Genomic DNA, 23,367 nt, shown 5'->3' on the forward strand with positions numbered 1-23,367 from the left:
CACACGATAGTCAACAACTCATCTACCCGTTCGCTCAAGCGGAACTAATCTCTGACACACCGGTAGATCTACCCGGCTGATGTTTTTACAGGTGTAGAAATGACACAGTCACCGGCGCCTATTAAATCTTTAAACTGCTGAAACAATAGCGTAATTACTGCCGAGGTGTTCAGAGTACAACTGTAACGGTCAGTGCTGTCTATTAAATCGGATAAAACGCCAACTCAGTTACAGTAACATTTTATACGCACATGCGCAGCCCAACTTCCGGTGCTAATACACATGGAAATGGCGTGGTTATGAATAAAAAGTAAGTAGGCCGATCAAACAGTATTTTATATATGTCCAATAAAAGGTAATGGTTCTGTTAAGTTTTGTATGCAATCTGTGTTAAACTTAAACGGTTATTTGTTTTGACATTAATAACTTGTTATTTTGTCGAATTCCGTTTTATCGTTTACCTTTTGCAAACATGACTTGCACATCAGATCGTTATTGAAGTGATTAAGTGAAAGAAACTTTATCGTGACTGTATATCGGCAAAACTACACCAAATTACAAGTGACATAACTAAACATTACATATATATTTACATGTATTGACCCGTCTTTACACTTAACTGATGAACGACAGAGCGGAGTTATTATGATTATATAATGTTGACAAATATTGACCAAACTTTTCACCAAAAACGATAACTCGCTTAATTCGAGTTTTTTCGTGGTCCCGTCGACTTCGAGTTAACGAAGTTCCACTGTACTATATTAGAGAATTTTGAACAGTTACCTTTCCAACGGATTTCACACCCTTCATCAGGCAGAGGAAGACGAGGACCCAGGCCGCTGCCAGGGCTAATACCAAGTGCCATCGTATTCCACCGAGATCGCCGAAGCCTGACGAAATCTGTAGGACATTTAATCTGTAACACAACACGATAAACTATTCAATACAACATCACATTGTAAAGCTGAAATTGATTTACCTTCAAATAAAGAGAAACTGAAGTGGTTGGTTTGTTAGCTGAGTCTACTGCCCCATGAACAATCAGGGGGGTTGTCAGTGATAGTTGTTTTAACCCTGACTATGACAAATCAATATTGATTTATTGTGATCAATCATGGTTTGAATATATTTAACATCAACATTTTCAGGAGTTAATGATATCCATTCACAGACAACTTCAAAAATTACTAAATGAACAAAATTACTGTTAAATTTAGATCAAAATACATTAAAAAAACATTTTAAAACGTAACTAGATATCTTAGAACATAATATCTGCAACATTTCCCCCCAGTATGACTAATATTTTTGCAGATTGTTCCCTTTCTGGTCATGATCGATCATCAATTGTTTAAGAAATTGTGATGATTGATAATGAATTATGAAGCGTTTCCCAACACTACTTGAAATTTCATACCCATTTGATCTCCCAAAATAGAATTTCCAAAAGTTTTGAAGTACATGTACGTAAAATCTAATCAAGTGTCTTGGACTAATTTTCAAACTTACTGCCAAAATTCCTTTGCTGCTGTGGCTGGTGTAAAGTTGGCTGCCGAGGCATTTAATGAATAATTTGATGCCATAAACATAGAAGAATTGGCTTCAACTGAGGTAAAATTATTCAGGAATGACTTGCTGGCGTTGATCTTGCCTCGATCCTCGATACAAAATGGTGTGTTCCATGAATTGGTGCAGACAGACCAGGGAAGTGGGTCGTAGAACGAGTTGACAAGGTAGTAGATGACCCAGACTAGTACCATGATGTAATACCAGGACATCATAAAAGATACGATGACCATGAGATAGCCGAGACCTGGATAACATCAGAAATGTAGGGTTAAAGTTATTGTTGATACACACAGTGATATGTCGTCAGGTACTAGGTAGTCGAGACCTGGATAACATCAGAAATGTAGGGTTAAAGGGACGTGTATTGTTGATACAGTGACATGTCGTCAGGTACTATAAAGGTGGTGTTTTTTTGATGGTTCAAATTTTTTGTGGTTTCACAAAAAGGTTTCCATAAAAAAATTTTGTTTTGCAGATATTATGAATATACCCGGTATTTAATTCATCATTTTCACTTTAAATAAATTTTATCTTTAAGTGAATACCTTATACAACCCCTAGAAAAAACAGCCTTTACATTATTATAATGACTGATACTGAATGTTTATTTGTATCATCATCAGCCAAAGACTTTCTTAAAATCATTTCATCAGTCATCTATTGTTTGGTAGAGTTCTGACTTTTTTGTGTGTAATCTTATATATAACATTTACATTAGCTGTATAAACAAGACACTTTACTGATTGTGAAATGATTTGCCAAGAATACAAACTTGTTCCATGAAATACAGCCAAACAATCTTTTTCTTCGATGTTGGTCAAAGGTCAAAATATAGGTCAGTGTGAATATGTGATAGAGCTTGGCCAAATTTTTCTTTGATGTAGGTAAAAATGTAGGTCAGTGACCTACAGACACATCCCCCCCCCCCCGGTAACACACCTGCCTCACCTTTTATCTTAATAATTTCAGTTATTTCATCATAGATGCTTCATTGAAAGTGGCTTAATTTTACTAAGATAATTGTGATAGTGTACCATTAACTATTCACCATAACTTGTTTTCACTTTAATTTTGAATTTAATTATCCTCTGCAGTATCTATTACTGATCAATTTGAAAAATTGCTAAAACAAATACATGTATACTATATTTTTACACCAGTACAAAATCTGTGGGACTTCTAAACTAAATCTAGTATGTAGACAAAGGACTTACCTTTGAAGAGAGGACAAAGTGACCACACAAATAGGGAACTGACCCCAGAAAACTGACCAAGACATAGCTCCATGAAGAACAATGGAATCCCACAGAAGATCAGGAAGAAGAAAAATGGAATGAGAAATGCACCTGAAAGAAAAGAAAATTGATTAGCTCTTATATGTACAATTATTTATACAGACAGCATTGGGGTGAAAATTTACCCAGACATGTGGTGTGATTTTGAGATTGACCTATGACCTTATTAGTCCTATCATCAACACTTCAGGCTGTTAGCATCAGTGATGATTGGACCAAGCAGCTGTACAGTGTGGTTTAATTCTTTTTTGCTTTAAACTGATAAGTCTGAATACTCTAGGTTAACAGAGAACTAGAAATTTCAATTTACTTTGAAAGGTGCTAATATAATATCCCTATCCTTCTTTGACCATGCCAATATTAGCATGTTTACAGTAGACGACATGGAAATGGTTGACCTCAATATGACCTGAAGATATATAGTTGACCTTGTGATACATCAATGACCTTAGGATTCAAAGTTGACTTCTGAGGTTTAGGTGATCATTGATTGGAGTATGGCAATAATATATAATATCTTACTACCCTTGAATACATTATAGATAATCGTTTCATATATAGAATCTCATTAGTCGTATATGATATTCATATATACTAGCTTTTGTGTAAGATTATGTAACAGTCAAGTATATTCTGTAACATTTTAATGAAGTAATCTTACTGCGGTATTTGATACGATAATACTGTATAACAAGAGGCCCAAGGGCCTTAACGGTCATCTGACTCTAAATTAAAGACCCTTATACTATTGTAGTATGCATTCTCTGTAGCAAGTATAGTGGCAATGTTTGCCATGGTGGCCATCTTGGAATTTAGACCAACCCGAAAAATAACAACACTTGATCAAGACTATCTCAGGATCATTTCTGGATAAAGATGACCTCGGGATTCATAGTTGACTTTGAGATACATAGTTGACCTTGGGATTCATAGTTGACTTTGAGATACAAAGATGACCTTGGGATTCATAGTTGACTTTCAGATACAAAAGTGACCTTGGGATTCACAGTTGACCTTGGGATTCATAGTTGACTTTAAGATATAAAGATGACCTTGGGATTCATAGTTGACTATGAGATATAAAGATGACCTTGGGATTCATAGCTGACCTTGGGATTCATAGTTGACTTTAAGATATAAAGATGACCTTGGGATTCATAGTTGACTATGAGATATAAAGATGACCTTGGGATTCATAGCTGACTTTGAGATACATAGTTGACCTTGGGATTCATAGTTTACCTTGGGATTTATTGTTGACTTTGAGACACATAAGTGACCTTGGGATTCACATTTGACCTTGGAATTCATAGTTGACTTTCAGATATAAAGATGACCTTGGGATTCATAGTTGACTTTGAGATACAATAGTTGTCCTTGGGATTCATAGTTGACTTTGAGATACAAAGATGACCTTGGGATTCATAGTTGACTTTCAGATACAAAAGTGACCTTGGGATTCACAGTTGACCTTGGGATTCATAGTTGACTTTAAGATATAAAGATGACCTTGGGATTCATAGTTGACTTTGAGATACATAGTTGACCTTGGATTCATAGTTGACTTTGAGATACAAAGATGACCTTGGGATTCACAGTTGACCTTGGGATTCATAGTTGACTTTAAGATATAAAGATGACCTTGGGATTCATAGTTGACTATGAGATATAAAGATGACCTTGGGATTCATAGTTGACTTTGAGATACATAGTTGACCTTGGGATTCATAGTTGACCTTGGGATTCATAGTTGACTTTGAGATACAAAGATGACCTTGGGATTTATAGTTGACTTTGAGAAACATGGTAGACCTTGAGACCTTGGGGAAAATTCTGCATTATGATTAACATTTTAAAATTTAAGAGAGAAGGTTGTTTGGAAACCATGGTAAAACTGGAAATTCTGTTTTATGTCTGTATCAATTAAATCAGCCATAAAAATATCAAGTTAAAACTGTATAGATATCAACACATAAGAAAAACAGTGGAACAATCACCACTAAAATTCAAGTAAAAGTTTTAAAAGTTTAATATATATATATATGAATATTCTAAACTTTAAGTAGCATGGAAAGTCAATATGTGGACATTCGTATTGGTATTTTACAAAATGTGAAATATTCCAAGTTGCAAGTACCATTTAAAGTCAAAATGTGAAAATTCCAAAAATGAAGTGACTTCAAAAGAAAATTTTTACATTTCAGTACTAAAAGTGTGAAAATATCTGCATGGAAACTTCTACACCTTTAACGAAAGTGATCGAACATAATACGACCTTGAGATGTGATAACACAATCACAACTTTTACATTTTCCACCAATGCCTCAGAGGTTACAGTAATTCAGATATGATTTCTGCAAATAAATAATTTATATAAATGCAGTGTACATAATGTGACCTTGAGATGACCTTGAGTTGACCTTAAAATGACCCTGAGGAAACTTACCTCCTCCATTCCTCATACAGAGGTAGGGAAAACGCCAGATGTTTGACACGCCAACGGAGTAGCCCACTATTGACAGAAGAAAGTCACATTTCCTCGTCCACGTGCCACGGTGATAATCCTGCGAGTCGTCATGGTTATCTAGCTCTTCGGCACTTGACAACCTCAATTTCTCAACCTCTTCTTCTTGCTGTTGAGCCATTGCCTAAACACACAAAATAAATCACTATTAATCTACAGAACTTTCCACAATTTTAAACAGGACTTCTTTAAAGTATTATATTGTATATCCTTCTAGCCTTTAGAATATTTATGTTCTTGTTTCTGTCTCAGAGCTTCCTGTACCTTAGTTATTTCACGTGATTCTGTGTCTGATTGTTTCACCATGTGATGTTAGTGCTAGTTACTCTCACTCGGAAGATCTAGACCTGACTTACTTCTGTCACTCAAAGACACACACAACAAGAACCTATGTACATGCATGTATCATCCAACTACGTAGTGATAATGAAAGATCCTTCGTCAAACACATTATATACATCAGGTAATTAGCCCATCCATGTCTGGTAATAAGCCAATCGATATCAATTGAATTTAACAGTAAATGCTAATAACTCTTATTTAATTTTCCTGCAGTAAGCCCACCCCTCCCTTTTTAAAGCTTTGTGGCCCCTGAATTTATTACAGGATAAATAAGGTTTTATGAACAAAGAACTCAAACACAGACTGAAGTTATACGACTATTTATTATACTAATACATTGGGCTAAAGGGCTATAACAGCTGTGGTGCTTAACTCTCTCTTGTAGATGACCTGGCCAATATAATTATAATAGATACATTTACACTAAAACTGAATTTAAGCTAGCGTAGACTGTATATGTAGCTATATATATAGAAAAGCTGTTCCTGTTGGCCAGGCCATGTAACTGAGTCAAGTGAACTTATTAGTAGATATAAACGAATTCTTGGGGGACTTACGAATTACAAATGATGTAAAATGCCCCACTCGGTAATCATTAATTGCTGCAGAGCGGGGTGCCATAAACCCTAACTCCCTTAATAAGGAAGGGGGAAAAACGGTACGATTTGTCCATGCTCGGAAACAGCTGGCAAGTGTTTACTCACTTAGACTGCCTTATGAATTTCGAATAAAAAAACAGCTGCTATAACCCCAGGCATCACCTGAAATGGTCGTGTGGTGGGGAGGTGGCGGTAATAATTTTTTCGCAAAACTTCTATCTTCACCGAAAAAACTGCTGAAGAGAATGACCAATCACGTGACTGGACTGACCAATCACGTACTTGCTATCAAGCTGACCAATCACTATGTATCCTCTGCTATTACTACTAACTATCTTACTACTATACATACATGATACAAGGATCGTAGATATTAGCAACAGATCGTCTTAGTTCATAAACAGCATTTATGTATAACACATAAATTTATATTTATGAACAAAGAACTCAAACACAGACTGAAGTTATACGACTATTTATTATACTAATACATTGGGCTAAAGGGCTATAACAGCTGTGGTGCTTAACTCTCTCTTGTAGATGACCTGGCCAATATAATTATAATAGATACATTTACACTAAAACTGAATTTAAGCTAGCGTAGACTGTATATGTAGCTATATATATAGAAAAGCTGTTCCTGTTGGCCAGGCCATGTAACTGAGTCGAGTGAACTTATTAGTAGATATAAACGAATTCTTGGGGGACTTACGAATTACAAATGATGTAAAATGCCCAAATTGAAGATGGACCACAGCTGAAATACCCCTTCTATAATTTGATGTATTTATCAAGATATTCCCAATTTTCAAAACGTTCCGATTAAACCTCTTTTTGGAATTACAATTTTTTTCATACTTTCCAATTGATAAGTAATTTGAAGCACTGCCTATCATCAGTTTTAAACTCTTAAGGGCCAATTTAGTTGTGTTCTGAAACATTAAAGCGAGTGTAGGATTTACAAATGTGAAAGTTTGAATGCAAAATACCCAGGAACATGTATTGTTATTGACAAAATCATCTTTAAAAATGTATTAGAGCTACCAGTCTAGATAAAAAACAAGAGGCCCAATGGGCCTGTATCGCTCACCTGGCTCTACAGCAACTTTGAAGTTGATTGAGGTCATTTCTACAGATACTATGCTGATTACCTCTTTATTCAAATATCATAGTAAGCTAGGTTTATTCATATTAATAAATTTTCTAGTCCTTCCTTCCAGCATTCTTTTGGCCTAATATCAGGTCTCGGAGGCTCTTGGCTATCACAAAATTATTGTTTACAGGTTTAAGCCGATTTCACCCCCTTTGACCTTGAATGTAGGTCAAGGTCACTTATTTGAACAAAATTGGTAGCCCTTCACCCCAGCATGCTAAAAGCCTAATATCAAGTCCCTGGGCCTCTTGGTTATTATAAGGAGAAGTCCATTGAAGATTATAGCCTATTTGAACAATGTGACCTTTAGTGACCTTGAATGAAGGTCATTTATTTGAACAAACTTTGTAGCCCTTTACCCTAGCATGCTACAGACCCAATACCAAGTCCCTGGGCCTCTTGGTTATTGAGAAGAAGTCGTTTGAAGATTATAGCCTATTTGACCAATGTGACCTTTAGTGAAGGTCAAGGTCATTTATTTGAACACACTTTGTAGCCCTTTACCCCAGCATGCTACAGGCCCAATATCAAGTCCCTGGGCCTCTTGGTTATTGAGAAGAAGTCGTTTGAAGATTATAGCCTCTTGGTTATTGAGAAGAAGTTGTTTGAAGATTATAGCCTATTTGACCAATGTGACCTTTAGTGAAGGTCAAGGTCATTAATTGAACAAACTTTGTAGCCCTTCACCCCAGCATGCTACAGGCCCAATATCAAGTCCCTGGGCCTCTTGGTTATTGAGAAGAAGTTGTTTGAAGATTATAGCTTATTTGACCCATGTGACCTTGAATGAAGGTCAAGGTCATTTATTTGAACAAGCTTTGTAGCCCTTCACCCCAGCATGCTACAGGCCCAATATCATGTCCCTGGGCCTCTTGGTTATTGAGAAGAAGTTGTTTGAATGAAAAAATTTACGCCAGACGGCCGGACAGACGGACGGACGACGGACGCCGCACCACAGCATAAGCTCACTTGCCCTTCGGGCATGTGAGCTAAAAAAAACAACAAAACAAGAGGCCCATAGGACATGTATCGCTCACCTGGTCGATTTGACCAAACATCAAAACAATGTTCAATTTCTATTTGTTAATACGTATACCTTGTTGATGTCAAACAATGCTATATGTGGTTAGAGGGTGGGGATCCCAATGGTTTCAAAGATATATTAAAGAAACTAAGTCCCTAGAGGTGGGGTTAGACCCCAGGGCCTATATCTATAACAGGATTGTGTTTATCTCTTGATGTCCAGCAATGCTATATATGATTATGGGTTGGGGATCTCAAGGGTTTAAACTAGTAGCAATTTAAAGGATTTACTTCAATTTCCCCTATTGGGCCCTGCTCCTCCGGCCCCATGGGAGCCACACCCTCTGTTTATACAATGTTTCATCCCCTTTGCCCAATCATGCTCTAGACTAAATTTCATCAAAATCCATTCAGGCGTTCAGGACTAGTAGGGATTTAAAGGAAATGTTGCCGGACGCTGCACCATGGCATAAGCTAACCGGCCCTTCGGGCCATTTAGTGAACTAAAAACATGGTTACTAATGATGTATGGTAATTATACATGTATGAATAATTACTACAACTATACATGTCATTATAATTACTACTGATAGAAAGAATTAGTGATGGTAATGTTTGGCCAGGCTAGTTTATATAGAGTAGGTTGATACCTCGTACACATGTCGATGATATAATTCATTATTGGTGTCAGTAATACCAATGTACTCTGTACATACCTACAGCACCAGAATTTCTGATTGTGCCACACAGCCAGTCATATTTTTACGGCATATGGGTTGGTTGTTGCTATTTTAGAACAGGAAGGTCACAAAGCTACATTCTAGTTTAGTAAGATAGGCTAAAAAGTCTGTGTATATTTGACATTTAAACCAATGTTACTATGCTAGCAACCTTTAATACACACACACAGAACTAGATGTGTTTTTCAAATATGTGTGTCCCTGCTTTGAACATATAAAAACATCTGAACAGCCCTGGGTGCAAGGTTACAAACCGCAATCTTAAATCAAACTTCAGTTAAATGGCAACACAGATAAAGTTCTATCTACAATTTGAACTCGATCCACTGAAATACAAACAGGATACGCTGTCAATATCATTGTTCCACTTGATATTTCAAATCCCTATTTGTGTTGTTATTTTGATCAATGTGGATATGTGTGTATACAAAATCATGTGCCAAATTTATGTTTCATTTTCTGGTGTTGTCAAAATTTGATTCAATCTCTGCCTATACTTCAAGTACAGCCAATCCCAGCCACCGTAACATTAGTGAGATACAGCTGACCAACTGTGTCAGTACATTCAATGCTATCACCACTCGTCAAGGTAGTGAAGTACTTTCATCGGCCACAGATAGGGTTCAAAGGCAGAAGCAAATCTGACCCTTGGCCATTCGGTTTTAGAGAAAAAGTCACTAATTGTTTGTGGAGAGACGATGGAGATAGAAAGGTGATTAAAGTATCACTTCGTCTCAGGTGACCTAATTAAAGCCCAATTTGACTTCAAAACATAGATCTTTGAGCTGCATAGAACTTTAATAGAAAATACAATGACCCTTTACCACTATTAACGAATACATTACAGATTTTTTCAATATTTCTCAAACAAATATGATAAAATGTTTGTAAGAAAACTATCTTCATGTTTTACATACAACTTTCAATAACACAATAATGAATTACCTTTCCCAAAGGATGCTCCATTTCAATAAGTTTAAAATAATTTCACTCATTCTTTCAAAAAGTGTCATGAATATCCTTTTTTTATGGAAAGAATTGGGAATGCAATCAAAAGTTGTGATACTTTTATGATAAAAGGGGAAATAAGGGAAAGATTTGGAGTGAATTCAACGGAAATGAATAAAACTTTGAATTCAACTATCTTAGTTGATTGCTTATATTACAGGTTAATTTGATAATCAAAACTGTTAATCTCAGCATATTAGCTGCATTTTAGCATTACAGGGCATTTGAAACCAACTTGGTGTAACATAGAGACATTTCTACCACAATATGTATGCTGCATTTTTCCACTACTAGACCATTAAGTATATATAAAGTCGCTGACCTCCAAGGATCATGGAAAGTAAATATCTGCACCCTATAGTTCTGACTAATACAGAGAAGAGTTGTCCACAAGTTCCTCAGTAGATTCAGGCCACCAGCAGTAAGTTTTTGTACAGAATGGCCCAGGAAAATCTTCGCACCAGATTATCTCCCTGTAGTGTGAAACTTATTAGGAATCTGGACATATTGTGAGCGACCAAAATTATAAAGCTCAATTTTATCTATAATTTATATATTCTAGAGACAGAGGGCCAGTCTGGCGTGGGACAACAGTCACTACCAATCAAATGTCATTCTAAATAGATTGGTTTGGTTTATTTTGTTTAACGTCCTATTAACAGCTAATATAAGGTCATTTAAGGACGGTCTCCCGTGTGTGCGACATGCATGCGTGTTGTGAGTGCGTATGTGTGTAAACAGATCAAAGTTCTACTCATATAATATATAACATCACAATTCAAAATCAAGCATACATTTTTCATGTAATGCACTTGAACATCAAATTTTATTTTCAACCATTATTTTCACTCTAGTATTTAATTTTTTTAGACATATTGTTTAAACAGTTTTCTGTACTGCCATAACACAGTTCACACATCTGTGTTTACATAGTACTGAAAATTAGGTAACCATTATACACATATATCCCCCAGTGTATTGGAAATATTACTTTAATAGACTATGAATTTAGATAATTGTATTAAACAGAATTTGATATTTAAAAATATTCTGTGGAAAAAACATTAAAAATTTGAAACACATGTCCAGTTGACTGCTTCCTTCTGCATGTCAAATTAAATGTCGAATTTTAAAAATTTCCAGCAAATAAAAAATAAATTAGGACAAAAATAATGATAGTACATACCTTGGCTGGAAGCGTTTAATATAGTATAAAGCCGGTGTTTATAGAAACAAAAGCCTGCACAGACTTACTACTGAGAAAAGCTGTATGCACAAGATCTACTGTAGCAAGTACAGTATGGCCTGCCCCGGCATCAGTCAGTACCACTGATGTCATTCAGCTATGGTACAAATCTAGTGTACTTGTTTATATATATATATACATGTATAACAAATTATTCAAACACTTGCACATCTGTTTGATTACTGCAGATAGAATTTTTCTTACTGTAAATACATAAAAGACTTACATATACTCACTGTTATACAACCCTAAACATTTATAGTTAAATACTGGTAATATAAAAATGTTTCATTATCATCAGTCAGATGTGTAGCCAAGTGAATTTGTATTAATATGCAGATAGAACTGAAATTGGGTGTAGGGGGCAGTATGGCCACCTACTCTGGGTTCAGGGGCGACGTCCCAGTAACCTAGGGGGTGAAGGGGCAAAATTCCACAAGTATACATCCCCCCCCCCACCTTCCTTTTTATTACATATAATCATTAGTGGTCTAGGGGTAAAGTTACGACAAATATACCGAACTCTATTATATTCTTTTCTTTTAATTTTACCATCTTTAGGATTTAACGTTTTGTATCAAATTGTTGAAGTTAAAGTTTCTAAGTATATTAGATTTCTAAATATAAAATAACAACTGATTGTTGAATTTATTTGGAATTCTAAAAATATTTCCCAAATATTTCCAAATATTTCCCATATAAGTGTATTTGGTTTAACAACTGGCCATCAATTTCAAACCAAATGTGTTTTAGTTATTTTGGGAATTTCTCATGCAAACATGTATCTTAAAAATTGTGTATATAAAAATTCATTAATTTGGCATTGATGTTAATGTCCTGAATGATTCTAAATTGTTAGCGTAACCATTTTGCATTGGGCTACCTGATGATCCTTGCAGGGGGCAAATTAAAATTTCTTTCAAGGAATTTTCGATTTTTTCTTTGGCCTCTTTTAACGAAACAAACTTAAGGTTTGAATGGTTACAATGCATTCCCTGCCACACCATGACAAATAATATTAATTATTCTGTTTGACAATAATTTCAAGACAATATTCAAATGTTGATCATTAAACAAATATAAATATCATCATAAATATCTTTTTTTTAAACGATATATAGGCAAATGCATATTTGCTATAGGCAGCTACTAAAAAGTTTTCAAACATATATTGAAGAATTTATTTGCCGGTGACTACTTTTACAACCTGAACAGTGATATCTGTAGATTGTGAATGGCAATAATATACATCAAGTTTTTTTAAAGAGATTTGACATGATTATATTTAGAATTGAACAATTCACTGCTGTATGGTCAAATCTGAAAATTCAAGTAGGTAATTTTCTTCTAAATTTTTGCAATCTTTTGAACTAGGACAAATTTTGTGCTTCAGTCACTTTCTGTCGAAGCATGAGAACTCAAAACATCATAATACCATAGATAATTTGAAAATTAAAATAGCTTTATTGTTCTAATGCTTTGGCAAGATTTGAACTTAAGTCAAGTTTAATGCTTAGCTGCAGTGGTGACATAGCTATTCATATTGTCTATATATATCGAGCTGTTGGCCTAGTTATATAATTATCATCCTTCAGTAATATGGATGTATAATCAACTTCTAGTGTATAGGGTCACAGACCACTCACCCGATCAAGGAACAAATAAATACTATCTGACAGGACAGTGATTTGGTCTGACAGATACATACATTCATGTGCAGTACCATCAGCAGAAACCATGGCGATGACATAACACCTCCGGCAGTCATTCATTCTCCAACAGTCAGAACTCTGAGAAGCCAGCATGATTTGCAGCAACCCCCCCCCCCTCTCCCAAACTTTTATGATAGAGAACATTACAACACAGCTTACCACCTTACTATAATCTTTACATACTTTAGAGATTTTGAAACTTTTTCAGGCTCTTAAAATTTTACGTAAAATATGCATTAATAAACCAGAATTATGTGTATTCATACTTCTCACCTGTCCCATTTTCTTAGTAATCATAATCTTAAGGTCCAAAATTCAGGAGAATTTCTGTATTTTTCCTATAAGAACCAGACAAATCTTTATCTTAATAAAGTGATAGTTTGAAATTTACAGCACCCACACATCACAATTTTTTTTTAAATCACAAAATATTCACCTAAATATTAATTTTCAAATTATCAGTCTCTTTCTTGAAAGTTTTAAATAACATATTTTGTGGTTCTAATCCATGCAGGTACTTATCAAGAATTGGTATGATTCTGTGCACCTATATAATATAATCAATTTTTAAATATTTTATCTGGATAGCATGTGTGACAGGCCTCTCTATAATGTTCAATGTTCAATTAGGTAGCCACCAGCTACTACACAGACACCCTGTCTCAAAATGACCCTTTTGACCCCCATTTTTTTTAGATATTTTATCTGGATAGCATGTATGACTGGTATCCTATTTAATGTTCAGTGAGGTAGCCACCAGCTACTACACAGAGACCCGTGGCTGTTTCTAGGACAATATACTCAATAAAGAACGTACCAATCTACAGATTTCTTGAATCCCTTTTATATTGGCCTTTTATGGTGACTGTTTCAATACACATTCAGGACTTCATGTAGACATTTGAGAGACTTCCAAATATGGGATTTTACTCTTTAGTTTAAAGGGACTGGTCTGTTTGACATGATCAACTCTACAGATTTCTGAGAAATAGCATTTTTCTTCTAAAACTGCTAAAAACTAAGCTAAAACCCTGATATCAAGCAAACAAGACCTTAATTGTGTATCTGCAAGTGTTTTCTTCCATGTCCATATATGGGCGTAATCCGAGTTAGTAGTACTGTTAACCTCATACATACTCCAACCAACTGCAACTGTCGCCACTTCAGTTTGAATTTCACATTACGTGTGCATGACACTGCAATATGTGAATATCAAATGTCATTCATCCAACCAGATTGTTTAACAGTCCTGTTCATGTTTACATAAGCACCATATACCAAAGAAATATAATTCTTCAACTGGACAATTTTTGAATTAATAACAGATAATTAGTATATTTTTTACAGCTGTCTTTCAATTTCATCCTTAATAAGATTCAAATGTATGTAATGATATTTAAAGGGGATATTTTTCAACAGCTGTTGTATTAACAATAGCTAATCATTATCTTGCTATTTTTGTATCTTCAATTACCCTGTGGATTTTAACCTAAACATAAACATTAAGCATGGAAAACAGTTTGAATCTTTGTTATGTTCTAAATGGCCTGACTGTTTTATGGATTTTGAATTAGAATTATGATGTAATTTTCTTGAATATTTTCTGTTATTTTCACCTTACATTCAAACGCAAGCAAGATCCAGAATAGTACTTCAAAATGAAGTTATCCACTTATTTGGCCTGAACCACAGGTTCTGTACATGTAGATTTTCTCATGAAAACAGCTTATTGGCTGTCGATACTAATTCAATTACTTGTATGACCTGAAAAGCCTTTGTGGGCATTGTCTGTAAAGAACATCTTGGTGTCTCAAGAAAATGTGAACATCTGCATGTGCCTGGACATTGAACCAATCCCATGGCCAGATAAACTTAGATAACCTGACGTCTGGAAGGTCTGATGTACAGACCTGGTAACGTACTACCGCGGCTGTAGATCTACACAGCACTGTCAGAACATGGTGAAAAGCCGTAAACTTCTCTGGTCAAGAATGCAGTAAATGACACGTCAGGGTTCTTATACTGTTCCCTTAGCTCTCTTTTATCTTTCATCATGACAGGGTGACTTATCTCTACCCAAACAGTACCTCATAATGTTCCAGTCTAATGTAGCTTGAAATGCAAAGTGTTACTAGAGTGTGTTAGCTTATAGTGAGAACATGCTAAAAGACAGCAAAGAATCTTACTGCATTTCATAGACTTAGCTATTAGGCGGAGGGAAAAATAGTGTAACAAGACAATTCATCGAATTACAGTCCCTTGTTGAATGTGCAATGATCATGATATGCCAAGCACTTTTTGTTTGAATTAGGTCAAGGTTAAAGATGTAGGTCAGAGTGACCTACTTTCAATACATAGGTTGGTGAAATCCTGAATCCCACAGGTGTGGTTCCCTTGACATGTAGTCATAAAGCCAGGTGTGAGATAAAGTCTGAAAGGATGGAAAGACAAAAAGATGGACAAACACAATGCATATTTATTATTATATAGTGTTCTTCCCTTCCCTTCCCAAACTAGTTTGGTAGGAATTTACAAAGCACTTAATAATATATACATATTCATTAACTGGACTCTCACTAATATTTTTCACTTGTTTGGTTTGTGGCCTTTTTGTCTCATATGGAGAATAAAAGTGATGAAATGAACGGGAAATTTTTCGGAGGAAACTGCAGATTTTGCAATTTTGCTTAAACATAGAATAATTTCTGTTGTGAATGGGACTTATTATTGGCCCTAAGATGACCCCAGAAAAAGTCCTGTACACAATCAAAACTAGAAAATATCTGTAAGATATAAATGCCCCCACTGTCACTTGACACCCTGAAACACAGTTTGGTGTAAGGACCACATCAACAGTTCCTGATCATGAGTTTAGCTAGTTACATCGGGACAGGGCAGGACGGGAGGAGATGGGACGGATATGGGTAACACGGTACATCGGGACAGGGCAGGACGGGAGGAGATGGGACGGATATGGGTAACACGGTACATCGGGACAGGGCAGGGCGGGAGGAGATGGGACGGATATGGGTAACACGGTACATCGGGACAGGGCAGGGCGGGAGGAGATGGGACGGATATGGGTAACACGGTACATCGGGACAGGGCAGGACGGGAGGAGATGGGATGGATATGGGTAACACGGTACATCGGGACAGGGCAGGACGGGAGGAGATGGGACGGATATGGGTAACACGGTACATCGGGACAGGGCAGGACGGGAGGAGATGGGACGGATATGGGTAACACGGTACATCGGGACAGGGCAGGACGGGAGGAGATGGGACGGATATGGGTAACACGGTACATCGGGACAGGGCAGGACGGGAGGAGATGGGACGGATATGGGTAACACGGTACATCGGGACAGGGCAGGACGGGAGGAGATGGGACGGATATGGGTAACACGGTACATCGGGACAGGGCAGGACGGGAGGAGATGGGACGGATATGGGTAACACGGTACATCGGAAAGGGCAGGACGGGAGGAGATGGGACGGATATGGGTAACACGGTACATCGGGACAGGGCAGGACGGGAGGAGATGGGACGGATATGGGTAACACGGTACATCGGGACAGGGCAGGACGGGATGAGATGGGACGGATATGGGTAACACGGTACATCGGGACAGGGCAGGACGGGAGGAGATGGGACGGATATGGGTAACACGGTACATCGGGACAGGGCAGGACGGAGGGGAGATGGGACGGATATGGGTAACACGGTACATCGGGACAGGGCAGGACGGGAGGAGATGGGACGGATATGGGTAACACGGTACATTGGGACAGGGCAGGACGGGAGGAGATGGGACGGATATGGGTAACACGGTACATCGGGACAGGGCAGGATGGGAAGAGATGGGACGGATATGGGTAACACGGTACATCGGGATAGGGCAGGATGGGATGAGATGGGACGGATATGGGTAACACGGTACATCGGGACAGGGCAGGACGGAGGGGAGATGGGACGGATATGGGTAACACGGTACATCGGGACAGGGCAGGACGGGAGGAGATGGGACGGATATGGGTAACACGGTACATCGGGACAGGGCAGGATGGGAAGAGATGGGACGGATATGGGTAACACGGTACATCGGGATAGGGCAGGATGGGATGAGATGGGACGGATATGGGTAACACGGTACATCGGGACAGGGCAGGACGTGAGGAGATGGGACGGATATGGGTAACACGGTACATCGGGACAGGGCAGGACGGGAGGAGATGGGACGGATATGGGTAACACGGTACATCGGGACAGGGCAGGACGGGATGAGATGGGACGGATATGGGTAACACGGTACATCGGGACAGGGCAGGACGGGATGAGATGGGACGGATATGGGTAACACGGTACATCGGGACAGGGCAGGACGGGAGGAGATGGGACGGATATGGGTAACACGGTACATCGGGACAGGGCAGGACGGGATGAGATGGGACGGATATGGGTAACACGGTACATCGGGACAGGGCAGGACGGGAGGAGATGGGACGGATATGGGTAACACGGTACATCGGGACAGGGCAGGACGGGATGAGATGGGACGGATATGGGTAACACGGTACATCGGGACAGGGCAGGACGGGATGAGATGGGACGGATATGGGTAACACGGTACATCGGGACAGGGCAGGACGGGAGGAGATGGGACGGATATGGGTAACACGGTACATCGGGACAGGGCAGGACGGAGGGGAGATGGGACGGATATGGGTAACACGGTACATCGGGACAGGGCAGGACGGGAGGAGATGGGACGGATATGGGTAACACGGTACATTGGGACAGGGCAGGACGGGAGGAGATGGGACGGATATGGGTAACACGGTACATCGGGACAGGGCAGGATGGGAAGAGATGGGACGGATATGGGTAACACGGTACATCGGGATAGGGCAGGATGGGATGAGATGGGACGGATATGGGTAACACGGTACATCGGGACAGGGCAGGACGTGAGGAGATGGGACGGATATGGGTAACACGGTACATCGGGACAGGGCAGGACGGGAGGAGATGGGACGGATATGGGTAACACGGTACATCGGGACAGGGCAGGACGGGATGAGATGGGACGGATATGGGTAACACGGTACATCGGGACAGGGCAGGACGGGATGAGATGGGACGGATATGGGTAACACGGTACATCGGGACAGGGCAGGGCGGGATGAGATGGGACGGATATGGGTAACACGGTACATCGGGACAGGGCAGGACGGGATGAGATGGGACGGATATGGGTAACACGGTACATCGGGACAGAGCAGGACGGGAGGAGATGGGACGGATATGGGTAACACGGTACATCGGGACAGGGCAGGACGGGATGAGATGGGACGGATATGGGTAACACGGTACATCGGGACAGGGCAGGACGGGAGGAGATGGGACGGATATGGGTAACACGGTACATCGGGACAGGGCAGGACGGGATGAGATGGGACGGATATGGGTAACACGGTACATCGGGACAGGGCAGGACGGGATGAGATGGGACTGATATGGGTAACACGGTAACACTATATGCCCTACATAATGGTGGCATTTCATGGCGGGAGCATAAAAACAGGATTATCACACGAGAGTGAAAAATTCATATTAACAGCAAAGAATATCACATAAAGAGGAATATCATTTTAACAGAAGTCAGACACAATGAAACAATATATCAACACGAATCTAATTATCATACAGAAATGCATTATATTCATATTAACAATAAAATTAAATCAATAAACAAGAATTTATAATGAACTAGATTAATTATCAAATCAACAGTAATTATGTCACATTTACAGAAATCACATGCATGGAAAAGATATATATGGTATACGTATTAACAGGATCAAATAGAACACAAAAAGAAAGACATTCAATTCTAGAATATTGCCTTCATTCAAAATTATCATCAGCATTTAGCAGGTTATTCACCAGAGGGATGATTATACATGTATTTATATATCAATTTACAATTACTGTAAACATGGAAATTTACGCTAATTACGCAGATCCCTTTTGATTGCGAAAATTTCCCCCGTGTGTATTATTTTGATATTAATTTGAGTATACTCAAACTACAAACGAAGATGGGTTGATCGCGAAAATTACCCCCATGCGTATAGTATATGTGTCGAAATGGCGAAATTAACCCCCTGCAAAAATAACCACGTTTACAGTATCATAAAAATATGATCTGCAGAAAATGAAAGAATTAATTTGACTTTTTGACACAAGTTATTTCAATTTAATCTCCTGGAAGTGTCTGGATAATATAAAATCTTCTTACTTAATTTTCCTGATCTTTTTTTCTTCAAATCAAAATCGGAAGAATCAAGAACGATATTGAAGCGACACGACCATCAAGATTTAACGTTTACCATTAAACATCCCACTCAGCAAGTCTTTCACATCAATAATAGCAATTCAGCTAATATAAGGTCCCAGTGGATGGTGTGGCCTCTTATACTCTTCTAGTTTCGATCTTTGAAATTGGTCTTTTGAAGGTTGCCTTTGCTTCAAGGTAATATCCAGCAAGTATATAAATCAGCTGTATCTGTTTATAAACAGGCGACACATCTAAGAGGAGATTTGCGGCAGGGTGGCCAAAACTATGGGGTTTCTGGCCCTGTGTTTGTTTATTAGGGCATTCCTGGAATTCCATGTGGAGAACAAGCAACCTCTCTGTGGAGCCAAGATAGTATTAGCTAGAACTTTTATGTGACACATGTAATATCTTTATTTGTTTCTAACACCCTTGGTCTCTCACCAGATACTGTACACTGGTTTATATCTCTCATAATTAATGACTGGAAATGTACTAGTTCATGCATCTTAGATAATCAAATACCAGTCAACAACCCTCGTCTTCGATCATCCAAGATATTGATATATTTTTAATTAAATAACATTGATTTATTTCATTCATAAGGAATATATAAATGATAAACAGCAATTCACAAATTTGAAAGTTTTGGCATGAAAGATGTGCTGAAAATTCTACCTAAAACATCCATTTAAATTTCAAATAATTGATCATGTTCGGTCTCACCTTGAGGGTTCATGTATTGCTTTAATACATGATCTGATTCTTTGGTAGGTGATCAGAATAATTATATCTTGACTTTAGGATTCATTGATTTGCAGTCATTTCAAATATTTAAATTTCATAACCGGGATCTTAGGGAATACATTATTGTACGATAGTCTCAGAGCTTTCAGTGTATGAGTCAAACAACAGTTATATTTAACGCACTATTTTGTACCGTCACCTTGGCACAATGTATCGGACACCTTGGTACAATGTATTGGACACCATGGTATAATGTATAGGACACCTTGGTACAATGTATGGGACACCTTGGTACAATGTATGGGACACCTTGGTACAATGTATGGGACGCCTTGGTACAATGTATGGGACACCTTGGTACAATGTATGGGACAACTTGGTACAATGTATGGGACAACTTGGTACAATGTATGGGACACCTAGGTACAATGTATGGGACAACTTGGTACAATGTATGGGACGCTTTGGTACAATGTATGGGACACCTTGGTACAATGTATGGGACACCTTGGTACAATGTATGGGACACCTTGGTACAATGTATGGGACACCTAGGTACAATGTATGGGACAACTTGGTACAATGTATGGGACACTATGGTACAATGTATGGGACGCTTTGGTACAATGTATGGGACGCTTTGGTACAATGTATGGGACACCTTGGTACAATGTATGGGACACTATGGTACAATGTATGGGACACCTTGGTACAATGTATGGGACGCTTTGGTACAATGTATGGGTCATATATACTCATACTTGTTCATGACCTGTGTACAAAGTTTGATGAAAATCTGTCAAAGAAAGAAATTTCTAGGTGTTTAAATTGAATCGGGATGGGACGGCACAGGACAAGACGGGATGTGACACGATGAGAGACAACGAATATAGAAAGTACTATTATCATATACGCCTTCACATTATCATAATGACCGCAGCATAACAGTAGTTATTACAGGATATGGTTTTGTTTTTCCATCAAATTAACACTGCCATATTGTATTAATTAACTGAGATTACACCATCAAAATGGACTTGAGAACAGATGCAGCCAATGTCAATGTACCTTAGTCAACCTACACCTGCAACATGTTTTCATGAAGCCATCAATAATTTTATTGGTATTAACACTTAGGGCACGCCAAATAAATAAGTTGTTCTTTGGGAAATTGGAAAAAATTAAAGGGAGCAATCGAGCGAGCGGAATCCCCCCCCCACCCCAGAAATTTCCATTAGAGATTTTAAGAGGCGAAGGACCGTCCTGATGTCGTGCGAGCGATATTTTTTCACCCATTTTTTAAAGTTAACTTGTATATTAATCCAGATTTCATGCACATATAACTAAACTAAAACAATAATTTGCATTTTACAAAATCCAACAACTATCTATTGACATGCTATTCCTTGATAAAATAATACTTGTCATTTGTAAAAAAAAAAAAAAAAAACATGTAAAAAAGCAGAATATTGGTGAATGAGAGGAATGTTTTTGAAGAATTCACAAAAAATATAAAATATTAAATAGTTGACCCAAACAACCCATTTTCCATCCACCCAGCAATGTTTACTTATACATTGTATATAAAATAGTTATAACAAAATATCATCGAGCTACATTTTTCAATCATTTGAAATGTTTTGCTACTTTATGTGTTCAATTTCTTCAGCAAATTAAGTAACTGGAACACAAGTTTTCGCCACATTTTGTCTATTCCTACAGATGACATGTCAGTGCATAGAGCATCCGAAACTAAACACACATACAAATAATAACTTTATTTGAAGATAAAGTAAAAGACTTCATTCTTGTTGATAAATAACTTTTGTTCAGAACAGAAAGCTAGTAAAAGACATTGTAAATCAATTATTAAATCCAAGAAAACGAGATGTCTGATATGATCTGGGAAATCACCTATGTCTATAAATAGAACACAAAAGAGTTCCATTTGAACATAAATGGTGGAACACACGTTCTCTGGTCTAAAGATCAGCTGGCATGGTTTACAAGTTTACAGAAATATTCAAGTGATGTTTAAGCTTAATATATGATAATGAATAGATATCTTCATCTGGAATATTTTCATGACTGAATATTTTACTAAGGTGTCCCGACACTTTATCACTAGCTCTCCACCTCTGGGTTGTGAGTTGGAAACCTACGTGGGGCAGTTGCCAGGTACTGACCGTAGGTCGTGGGTTTTCTCCGGGTATTCCGGCTTTCCTCCACCTCAAAAACCTGGCACGTCCTTACATGACCCTGGCTGTTGATAGGACGTTAAACAAAAACAAACCAAACCAAAGAATATTTTACCGTTTCCACAGCCTTGGGTATTCTGCTATAAGGTTTAGTCTGTTTCATAAAACTTCAGAATAACTAATCTTAATAAGGGCGCCCCCACTGTCAATTACCCGCGCCCTGCACCCTTATTAGGTCAAATACGGTATCATACCTAAACAGAACAGAGGAAGTAAATGAACTGTAATAATTACTCTTGACTAGTGTCTACATTACAATAAATTGCAATACAAGAGGCCCAGAGGGCCTGTATCGCTCACCTGGTTTCATGAGATATGAAACAAGAATGATGCTTAAGTATATTTGTTGCTGGTATTGCTATGTCAATATATATCATAAGCATTTTATATGGGAACAAGTACATTGGTTTTATTTTAATACTAAAAATGCCAAAAGTGCATTAATCCATGAAATGAAATTGACTTTTGGTGCTACCCCCTAGGGATCCTACCACACAAATGTGAGTGATATCCATTGCTTAGTTTCAGAGAAGTTGTTTAAACAAATTGACCAACTTTGGCCCCGCCCCTCAGACCCCTGGGGGGTCAGCCCCACCATTTGTACAATTTTTAATCCCCACCCCATAGGGATGCTACCAGTAAAATATGAGCGATATCCATTGCTTAGTTTTAGAGGAGAAGTCGTTTATATCAATTCTGCAAACTGACCCCTTTTGGACCCGCCCCTCAGCCTCCAGGGGGGTCGGCCCCATCATTTGTACAATTTTGAATCCCCACCCCATAGTGATGCTACCAGGCAAATATGAGC

At 38.1% G+C, this 23,367-nt stretch overlaps 1 protein-coding gene across 1 annotated transcript in view; it reads right to left on the minus strand.

Annotated features, from left to right (window-relative positions):
* LOC117338354 (sodium- and chloride-dependent GABA transporter 1-like) overlaps positions 1-23,367 on the minus strand; it is a 41,518-nt gene that overhangs the window by 14,107 nt on the left and 4,044 nt on the right. The window contains exons 3-6 of the mRNA XM_033899679.1: positions 5,314-5,515; positions 2,787-2,918; positions 1,513-1,816; positions 787-919 (exon numbers count right to left, since the gene is read on the minus strand). Coding sequence (XP_033755570.1) covers positions 787-919; positions 1,513-1,816; positions 2,787-2,918; positions 5,314-5,515 — 771 coding nt within the window. The remainder of the gene's footprint in view (positions 1-786; positions 920-1,512; positions 1,817-2,786; positions 2,919-5,313; positions 5,516-23,367) is intronic.

The sequence above is a fragment of the Pecten maximus genome, chromosome 11 (assembly GCF_902652985.1).
Source record: "Pecten maximus chromosome 11, xPecMax1.1, whole genome shotgun sequence".
Classification (NCBI taxonomy): Eukaryota; Metazoa; Mollusca; class Bivalvia; order Pectinida; family Pectinidae; genus Pecten; species Pecten maximus.